This window comes from Drosophila kikkawai, chromosome 2R, assembly GCF_030179895.1.
Source record: "Drosophila kikkawai strain 14028-0561.14 chromosome 2R, DkikHiC1v2, whole genome shotgun sequence".
NCBI classification, from domain to species: Eukaryota; Metazoa; Arthropoda; class Insecta; order Diptera; family Drosophilidae; genus Drosophila; species Drosophila kikkawai.
In genome coordinates this window covers 4729465-4740836 of record NC_091729.1, presented here as the reverse complement: position 1 = coordinate 4740836, position 11372 = coordinate 4729465, and the positions used below count along the sequence as shown (strand labels likewise).

At 37.4% G+C, this 11372-nt stretch overlaps 1 protein-coding gene across 1 annotated transcript; it reads left to right on the top strand.

Annotated features, from left to right (window-relative positions):
• The first annotated feature begins 9520 nt into the window (after window positions 1–9520).
• On the top strand, window positions 9521–11372 carry LOC108080967 (asparagine synthetase domain-containing protein CG17486). The gene has a single exon (XM_017175884.3). It carries the CDS (start codon window positions 9585–9587, stop codon window positions 11292–11294), a length of 1710 nt encoding a protein of 569 aa, XP_017031373.2. The 5' UTR covers window positions 9521–9584; the 3' UTR covers window positions 11295–11372.

Genomic DNA, 11372 nt, shown 5'->3' with positions numbered 1-11372 from the left:
AGTATGACGAGATTAAGTTAACAGCAGTGTCCGCGAATGAAAAGAACTTTGAAAGCTTGGTACATAAAATTTCGTGGTTAACCGTGTCAAAGGCTTTGCTAAAGTCCAAAAGAGTTAGTAACGTCACATGTTTGTCATCAAGTTTTTGTCTAATGCTCTCAGTTATATCTATTATTGCAGTGGTACAGCTTCTAAATTGTCTAAAGCCAGATTGGTTATTGCACATTAGGGTGTTTTGTCTCAGAAACCAGTTGATCTGTTTGGCCAATAGTTGCTCAAAAACTTTGGATAAAAATGGCAGTATGGATATCGGCCTATATTCGCCGTTAGTTTTTGGGACAGGAACAATTTTGGCTGATTTCCAGCAGGTAGGGAAACTAGACATAGTCAAAACGGAATTGAACACATATGTTATTTTGTCTAAAATCTTTGGCAATATAATTTTTATAAATTTGGGATGAACATTATCAAGCCCAACAGCACTCGATTTTACAGAAAGGACTGATTCTAGAACGTCACACGGCGAAACACACATAAAACTAAAGCTATTATCACAGATATTATTCACAGTCATGTCCAAATAAGGGTTAGTCAATGTTTCAGGTACGTTTGATTGCAGGAATTTTCTGTTGAGATCATTTGGGTCTATGTCTAATTTGCTATTGTGGTTTGATTTTCCGATTCCCAACATTTTAAGTTTCCTCCATTTTTGTTTCATTGTCATTGTACTGGTAAATTTTTGAGCGAAATAATTGCTCTTTGCATTGGCAATCATTAAGTTAGCAGTCATTCTCAAAGACTTAAATTCGTCATAGTAACTTGTAATTTTGTATCTTTTCCAGCGTCTATAGGCAATATCGCGTCGATTGATCATTGCAGCAATACCATTATTGAACCACAGATTATCTTTGGCTTTAAGAACCTTTTGCTTAAGTGGCACAAACCTTTCGTACATTGAGTTAATGCAGTACGTTAAATAATACCTCGTCAATAAATTCACTACAGTCAATCGTTCTGTGTGGCCTGTAGACACATCCAAGGAGCATATTCGATGAGTTTCCACGCCCATGTACTTCCAGGAAAAGATATTCTATTGAACTGCCAGAGGGTTGTTTGATTACTAATTTGGTTTTTAAAGTTTTCTTAATATAGATGGCAACCCCTCCAGCATGCCCCTCGCGGTCAGATCTATAAAGGTCATAACCTTCACATTCAACTAGGACATCACTAAGTTGAGGGACAAACCAAGTTTCACTAACACACACAACATCAACATTAGATTTAATAAACAAATACCGGAACTCATCAATTTTTTTGCATAAGCTTTGAGCGTTAATATGGCATATACGCAACCCTTCCTTTTGTTTTGCAAGAACCCTAAATATTGCACTACTACTCGCTCTGGATGCTGTTAAATCAAAGCTATTGAATTAAAATAATAAATTAAACACACACGCAATTTAAGAACTATAAAATAATTACAAAAAAAGAATTCTATTAAACTGATCTCTCTTAAAGAACTTAGCCTATTAAACCTACATAAGAGACAAATATTAACGAAAAAGACTTCCCTTCCACTTTGTAGTCGAGTACGCCAGAAAACATAAAACTAATTATTTCCTCTTTGTTTCAGCCGGACTCGTCCTGCGACGGATAAGATGCCACTCCCCTACCTCATGTTTGATAGTTAAGGCCATCTCACCCATTCATCTGGTCGCTTCCATAGGCTCACGACAATGTCACCTTGGGTCGCCAGATGTCACCGGATTTTTTGACTGACTCAAAAGGGAAAAATCAGTAATTGTACTTTATTTTTATATATTTTTTTATTTCCCCCCCTAATTATTAATTTAGTTTCTTATCATCCTCATAACAAGCTGCTATCTGATCACTAATTTTCAAAAAAAAATTCTATATCAATTATTCCCTATCATTTGTCATACTGCGCGTATTTTCCAAGTTTTTTATTTGGTTAATGTCGCAGTTGACCCCTCCCTTCTTGCTGATCGCAATATGCCCAGATTAAATTCTCTGGCACAGTCGTCTGTGTTTTTATTGATTTTTTTGTATTTAATTATTTGAATCCAAAAACAAATATCTAATCCTATTATTATTCTACTTATGGCTATATCACAGATCTATATCACATATGGTTAAATTGTTCCCTATATCACAGTTCGCAAGATCAGCTTCTTCACAGCCGCTGATGTCGTCCTAGTGTTTCAGGAGCAAATACCACAGATGATCTAAATTGTGCTGCCACCACATTTCTGGTTCGTGGGTCCTTCTTCCAGGCGAGAGACCTCTCGAGCGATCACCCGCTCCTATCCAGACCCACTGACCAGAAATATTTATTCTCTTTTCCTTCTGAGCAGGATATAGTGCTGCCTTTTAATTGGGCGCCATACTGTTATGTCCCTACGAAGGACCTGCGTGGTTTTCGGGCTGGCTCCGGCTAGCTCTCTCATCGGGCCGTGGGCTCCCTAACCCTTGCCCACCACACACATAACAATAAATATCGATATTCGATGTCACAACACTTTAACCCGCGCGGTTTACATTTAAACCCACAAAATTCACTCACACTACAATCTCCTCACACACATAACAGGCACGAATTCTCCTCCTGATGGACTGGAGGTCACCTGCTCATCCCTTCCCTACCATGCAGTATGCTCGCAAGTAATCATATATATGCAGCTGCCCCTAACGCACACACACTCACACGATCACCCACTCATTTCCCCGGTTCCCTTCCTTCTCCCAAAAAAATTATATATTACTCCATGTCTATTTCAATTCACTTATGTTTATTACATTTGTTTATTTCCATTACAGGTATTTCTGGCGGATTCTTTGCGGATTTTTTTTTTTTTTTGTAATAAAATTATTTAAATGTTTTCCTATTTAATTCAAATAAAAAAAACCTACCCGTAAGAGCTCTCAAGGGGGTCGAGTGGACGAAAAGATATGTAAATAAATAATAAACAAAATTACCCACAAAAAAAAATTCGCCTAAACACCAAACAAAAAAAAATATATATGGAAATAAGTGAATTTCGCACATGCACAAATAAATAAATGTTTACGAAAACGGTACAATATATAATAAATAAATAAATAAAAAAAAATATATATATAAATAAAAGGATGAAATAAAAATAGAATAAATAAATAAATAAATAAATTAAATAAATATACAAAAAAAAATTAAATAAACACTTAACAAAAAAAATTATAACGAAATAAAATAAAAAAAAAAGTTTGGCTGAAGCCTATTGGCTCCCGGTGTCGCCACTCGGGAGGCGTGTCGGTCCTCCTGGTCGACGTGGATATAACTTTTAGGCTGGGAGGAGTCTTGTCTCCTCAGTGGCAGAGTGGATATAAAGGCGCTCCAAAAAAAAATGTGCCAGCAAAAACAACACTAAGGTCGCCGTTGGGGTTATGGCGAAGGTGCTGCCTCCCAATACGCATGCAATGCGGGACAGACAGCCCTCTACCGGCGTTTTGACCTGGATTTAGGATTCCCCGAAAATTCTTGGGCCAGGCCAATTTGTTGACCTGGCCAACTTCGTCCTGCGAGGACTGGGTCTGGTCGAGCCTGGAAATGATAGCCATTGGATTAGGGCTTCACCTCCGGACTACGACCACTCACCTTTGGATTTTCTCGTCCTCGCGGTCCTTCTCTTTGGGTGGGTTTTTTCTCCTGGCTTCCTTGGTCTTCTAATTTAAATGTTATCCTTTTTTTTTTCTTTTTATTTCACTGTCACCCGCGAAACCTTTTTTTTTTTTTTTCTTTAAGACGTGAACCCCGATCTAATTTCAACGTTTCGCCAGCCGTTACTCTTTCCGCGCCTTTAAGTTTCCTCCTTTATATCCATCTCTCTCTCCTTCTCTTTTTTCCTACACCCGCGTATTCCAGCTTCCCAAACCATTCCGGGTCAAGAACCTATTCTCTTGGATGTGGAGCTCCTCTCTTCGGAACCGGGTGGCATCCCTGATCCGATAGTTCGCATAGATCGCTATGCGATCTATCGATTGGTTATCCGGATTTTTTTAGAGAGGCCATAACAGATTATAGGCACATAGGCAAATTTCGGCAAAATTTTTTTTCACATTTGTCACCTTAAAAGGTCGACAAACACATTGGCATACATATGAACTGTAGATTTTTGTGGGGTCACAACTATAAATTTAACTAAACATAAAAAATACGTTCAAAATATTGGCAAAAAACATGATTATTTCACATTAATATAATGAAAACAATAATTATTATTAATATATAAAATTGAATCTCATTTTATAGAAAATACCTTGAACTTCAAAATCCATTACAAAAAATATTAATTTAGACACGTAATAAACGACCGGACCACTTCAAAGTTCGGTTTCGTTGTGAAACATTCGCGATGCGCGTAGCTGCGCTTTGCAAATGAACACGTCTTCACATCTTTAATTCTATTTTTATAAAGTCCTGTTCGATTTTCAAAAAAATCTGGTATGCCACAAGGAAGTTTGGACATTTAAGAGACGATTTTTCTACTTTTCGTACATATTTGTTGAAATAATTTTTTTGTTTTTTGGCCTATGGGCGCCACCACTGTGCGTTGGCATTCCACGTAGATATACGTAGATTGGACATTGATTATTTCGACTGTTGTGCTACAAGCAACTGTATCACCATATTCTGATTCTGGACAAGCATTTGCATGGTCGTTTTCATTAATGACATGAGTTGCATCAGACTTTGTTTCATGGTAACCATCATAGATTCCAAGTTGTTTTGGGGCTGCCCTGGGGCTTGCGGAGCGTTTACGGAGTTTGAGCGGAGTGGATTTACTATAACTGTTTGTAGAGCTTTGGCGTAGAAGACGCCCGTGGGGGTATTTAGCGGACCAAAAGAGGATCTGGCAGCTTTGGCAAAAAATGGACACATTTTTTTCAGTCAGCTTCTGAGTCAAAGTTTCTCAGTTCCTTCAAGGTCGTCACGTTACTTTCAGCCTTTTATGTTCGCGTTTTATGTTCGCGTTTTATGTTCGCTTTACAACGACTTGTACGTTTTGTTGTATTTTGAAATGTTTATATCTTAAGACATCTATCCTTGCCTATGGCCACCTGATATGAGTCGGAGCATATCGTTAAAAAACACTCCATATCCGGTCAGAGGTAAGGAAATAGATTTATAATGGGAGATGTTTGCTATTCTTAATAATAATAATAGTTTGGGAGTACGGAACGAATCACGATCTAAATTGAACCGTTAGAAAAAAAAAACGATGAAAATTTGGAATTATTTTTTTCCCAACGAACTAAATCCTCATGTAATAAACAAACAATAATATCAAAGAGGCGCTTGTAATCAGCACACAAATCCCAAAGGGGTTTATGTACTTCAAACTCCTGTCTACGAGCAACTTACATTTCATGTACCCCGGAGGTGTTTCGAACCAACCCACGTCTCAGAATTCATGGGGAGGCAAGTTCCAAAGGGAGGTCAAAAATATATGTATTTATCTGAGCTGAACATATATTTTTAAAGAATTTGTTGGTTTTAATTAAGAATGTTTGGGATTATTGCGTTGTTTTAATACCGAATCTCAAATAAATTAACAACAAATTCTGAATCGTACTTCAAAATTTCTAGAAATGGTGATAATATATATTAAGATTGTTTATTATTTTATAATTTAAGTTGCAATAATGTTGCAATAGTATATTAGGGATAGCAATCCTAAAGAACTATAATATTCTTTGTACCATGTATTTATTGAAACATTGATAATAAATTTGTTTTTGTTTTTAGTTTTTATTTACAAACTAAGGAAAGGACAATATACCAAAGAAGTGTAACATGAATATAAGGAAGTTTTATTTTAATTTGTTTTTCGTTTTTTTTTTTTATTTAACAAGTGATTAATAAAATTGATATTTTTTGTTAAAAATTTTACTTTTATTTTTTAAACATTACAAATTAAAATAAAGTTCAAATACACTAAAATAACTCCTAATTTTTTTTATTTGAAACATCGATGAAACATCGATGTCCGTGAACATCTATGTTTCTCCACCTCTACAGTCAAGGTGGTGTTCGATTACTAAGGCTGCCAAGAGAGTAGAGGTGGGGAACAATCGATAACACTATCGGTACTATCGATGGTTGCCCACTATCGCGGCTCCCCTTGACGGCAACCAAGCACCTTCGATGGTGGCATCGATAGTCGGCGTTTCACTTCGCAATAGCTATGATTACTGAGGCCTTATGCTAAAAGTAAATGCGTTTTTTGTTATATAAAAAGTCAATATGTTGATATGTAGGTCGATATTATCGACGACTATCAATCAAAAACAATATCGTCAAATATCAATGGCGCCAACTATCGATGCTTCTCCACCTCTACTCATATACTACAGCTGGAAATAAATTGATATTCAGTGATTCCATTTTTTCTTGAAAATTCGTTTATAATCGAAAAAATCGCAAACGGAAAATTTTGGTTACGGTCTGTCGGACCTAGGATAGCTCGCGGGACGTCCAGGGTCCGCTCAGGAATTAATTTTGGTTCAGGCGTGGTTGCTGTAAGAGATTCCCCGAGCCGATGCCTTAAAGTGTAGTCTGTTTATTTATCGTAACGGTTACATTCAGTGTTCGATTATACGTCGGGGCTGGCTTCGTGCGGCGGCGGGCTTCTTGCGTCGCAGCTCGGATTCTCTCGTCGCAGTTCGGCCTCTCGAGTCGCGGCTCGGCTTCTCACGTCGCTTCGGCTGTCGTGGGCGGGTACCTAAGAATGAAAGATAAGAAACCGCCGTTGATGTCTCGGGACTCGATAGTCAGCTCGGAGAATTTATTGTCGGACTCGAAAGTCAGCTCGGAGAAGCTGTTGTCGGACTCGAAAGTCAGCTCAGAGAAGTTTGTTGTTGGACTCGAAAGTCAGCTCAGAGAAGTTTATTATTGGACTCGAAAGTCAGCTCAGAGAAGTTATTGTCGGACTCGAAAGTCAGCTCAGAGAAGTTATTGTCGGACTCTTGGGGAAGAAGAGTTAGCGGGGGGAAAACTACGGGGAGTAACTACAATGTATTGAGTGGAACCTGTGGTTACCTGGTTCCTAAAAAGTGACTTGGCTGCTGATTAATAGGGCGAGAGACTCGACCTAATTCGCAATGGGCTGTTGGGTCATTTCTCCAGGTCTGTGGCCTGCTTTACATAGGCCCTGGCGAGGCTTCCGTGTGCCTAGAGTCTTGTGCGGGATTTGCCCGGACCAGTGTGGCCAGCTGTGCCGCGGTCCAGTGTTCCCGGGCGGTGGAGGTACCTTTGAATTCGAAATTCTTGTTTGGGCGCGGCCCGCGTCAAATTTTTATAATATAGGGATAAACATCAAAAATTTCTAGTTCCAAGGTTCTTTATATTTTATCTATCGATAATTGTATTTAAATTGGAGCTTTTTTGTGTTCCCACCCTTTATATGGCATCGAAAATACCGAATTCCGGAATATCGCGATATTCCGAAACAAGCAAAGATTACAATTAATAATAATAAAAATTTTCAAATTTGTACATCACTTTTCAACGAGATTACATATGTTTAGAACTTGTTCGATTAAATCGATTCTGAAAAGTTATATTGATATATATGCGATAATAATTTTAAAAAATCGATAAGAGTCGATTATTTCCAGCTTAACCAAACCTAGTGGGACGACAGATGTAGCACTAATGAATTTGGATAGAGCATTTTGAAACAGAACCCTTTGATCCCTGTCACTCAAATAACACAAAATCCATTTAATAAGATCAACAAGACCCCACCCCCTAGATATTCTTTAATTATAGCTATGGCGCTTTCCACATTTAAATTCCTTATTCCCATAACTATTTACGTTTGTAAGAAGCGAGAATATAAAATCAGAGGTGCACCATAAAACCACATAAATAAATATCGGCTTTAAAAGGTTCATCATCAGATGGTGGATGACAGATGGATCTCCGTACGATAGATCTCTCTATATACTTGTGTATACTAAGTTTTCCGTTATAGCCGTATGACACTAGCGCATTAATTAGAGACTTCATTAAAGATTTGACAGCGCTATAGCGTTTTACACAAATGCGAGCAAGACGACTATATGGCGCATTATTCTAATGCATTAGCTACTTTATTGCCGCGATAATCGATAGATCTACATAAAATATACTAGATACTCGATAACAAAATACGGGTTTAATGAAGAAAATTGTAATTGAAAAATGTATTAGCCAGCACATTGACAGTATGGTCTCACAATGAGAATTTTATTTTTATACAATTTCGCTGGTTTTTGAACTAAAAAAAAATTTTAGAAAATTAGGAAAAATAATATGTTTTGCGGTGGCAAGGTTCTTGCGCTGTAAAATTAATTAAAAATTTTTTTTTGTAATAATTAAAAAAATTGTAAGCATCATAAGTTAAAAACATAAATTTAAAGGATTCTGCATTTATTTATACAAGAATACTTCGACGAGGAATTCAGAAATTCATAGTCATACGCCGCGAATGGCGGCGGTTGTTTTTGTTTACCTTTTACGGTCGGTGTGACCGCAGTCGTATTACCAAAATAATCCAAGCAAAATTACACATATAGTGTACTCTTTCAAGGTTCTAATGAAGTTGCTAATTAATGAAAACTGTATTATACTGTCTTCCCACACAGCGCATTTGTGAGGAACGTTTGGGATTTTTCACAAATGTGAAACTCGTGTTCCCACACAACATTAAAGAGCATTTAGCATCCGAACAGCTGATCGATCAGCTGTGGCTCATGAAAACGTAAACAAAGGCTGTCGAATTGGCAGTTGCAAATTTGAAATGGAGCATTTACCAACTATTTTGGCTGTTGTAGAACAGCAAAAGGCACAGATTGCGTCAGAATTTATCCGCACTAAATTTAAATGAATTAAATGACAAGGAATTTCAGTTTTTCTAATGATTTTTCTCTAACAAAGAGCAACTTCCCCGAAGAGTGTCTATAGGTGGTATAGGCATCCAAAATCTTTAAAATTAGGTAGAGGTAGGCGGTTTATATTAAATAGTAACAATTGGGGACATATTGGGGCAAAAATATACAGAAAAAACGCCAACAACTATTTTGGGCATGCTTGTAGCTTTGGCGCCACGTTTTAAATTCCATATCTCATTTGTTCCTCGCCAATTTGTTTACATTTTCGTGGTCAAATTAAGAAGAAGAATCAGAGTTGCACCAAAGAACTATCGCCTAACTATCGCCAAACAAACCGTGGTTAGATTTTAATGCTGAACTAACGCCGGGCCATTTGGGAAAATTCGGAACGGCAAAACCTTATGGAGCATTTGTTCAACGGATGCTAAATGCGCTTTAATGCTGTGTGGGAAGACCCTATTAGAGTGTGATACGGCTATTATGAATAATATTTTGTCGATTTTAGTACTGAACTTAATAACTAATGTCTCATTTTGTTTTGTTTTTTTGGAAATCTAGCTTATTTTGGCTATTTTGGCAGCACTACTAATGTGAATCTCAATGGTATATTGGCTTCATTTTCTAAGTTGAACATTTTCGATTTCGTTTTAATGTGTGGAATTTTGTGCGCCGTTTCCCATGATGCTGATTCGAATTTTCAAAGTCTAATCGAGGCTCTCAAAGGGCTAATGAAAAATCGAGGCCCTGACAAACAGGCCGAAATTAAACTCAATTATGAAACTGGAAATATTTTGCTTGCCGGCAGCGTCTTATGGCAACAAGGGGCTGATTTACAAAAGCAGCCTATAAACGGAGGCAATTTCATTATTTTATTTAATGGAGATTTCTACAATTTACAGAAACCTGACAACATTTCTGATACTGCTTTTATAGCTAACAAATTAGCTAAGTGCAATAATGCTGAACAGATAATATCAGTTCTTAAGCTTTTGGAAGGACCACATAGTTTAATAATATTTGACAAACGCGATCAAATACTTTATTTTTCCCGTGACACACTGGGCAGAAATTCATTAATTATTGAACGCACCCAATATGGTATTAATTTATTGAGTACATCAGGATACTTTAATAGCAACCAATTATCATTAGAATTGCCTCCATTAGGTGTTTATCAAATTAATACTAATAATTTAACGTCATGTTTTTTGCACCTATGGCAGCCGATGAATGAGTACGCAGAGCAGCTTTTATACAACCTTGATGTTGTAGTTGGCCTGAAAACTACAGTAGAAAGTATAATTTCGCCTAGTTGGCTCCTAAAAAAAAATTTGGAATTTGACTATGATTTCTATAAATTTCCTTATAATGCTGACCATGTGGAGCTCTATCAAAATCTTATAAATCAACCACAGATTAAAGCATCGCTAAACACTCTTGATAAATTGCTTTCTAACTCTGTAGCAAACCGTGTTAAATGTACGGCTCCATTATGTCGAATCTGTTTAAGCGAACTTAATCAGAAGGAAACTGTCTGCAGGCATGCCAAAATATGCATTTTATTTTCAGGCGGCATAGATTGTACCATCTTGGCCTTACTTGCCAACAAATTTGTGCCCTATAATGAGCCGATTGAACTTATTAATGTTGCCTTCGAAAGCCTTAGCGGTCAAAACGTATCTGAGAAGCTTTGGGATGTACCTGACCGCAGAACTTCTCTTATGTCTGTCAACGAATTAAAGCGAATATGTCCTGAGCGGTTCTGGAATTTGCTGGAAGTTAATGTCACCCGCGAGGAGTTAAAAACACAACTTTCAACGCGTATAAAAAATCTCATATATCCACTTCAGACAATCTTGGATGAGAGTTTGGGATGTGCCTACTGGTTTGCTTCAAATTGCCCAAATTCAACTGCCCGAGTGGCCCTGATAGGTAGTGGAGCAGATGAGTTATTTGGTGGATATTGCCGTCATCGAAATGCATATAGGCGTTGCCTAGGAACCAATTCGGAGCGCCAACTTTCTGTGCAAAGCGAGCTTGATGTTGACTGGCAACGAATACCGGCCCGGAACTTGGCCAGAGATGATCGAGTTATTGCAGACAATGGCAAAACAGCGCGTTCACCATTCATCGAGGAGAACATTGTTCAATTTCTTAGATCTTTAGAACCGTTCCAAAAATGTTGCTTTAGTTTTCCCGAGGGTGTAGGAGATAAGTTGCTTCTAAGGCTGTACGGCTATAAAATCGGTCTGCGAGACGTGGCTTTGTTAAAAAAAAGAGCAATACAGTTTGGTTCCAGAATTGCTAACAAAAGGGAAAATGCTTCAGCTCAGTCTGAACATCTTAAATGTAATACTTAATTTTTTGATGCCTGAAATTATTTTAATAAAATTACACGTGTTCCAATTTACTCACGTTAAAAAACATTTTAGCAAAAA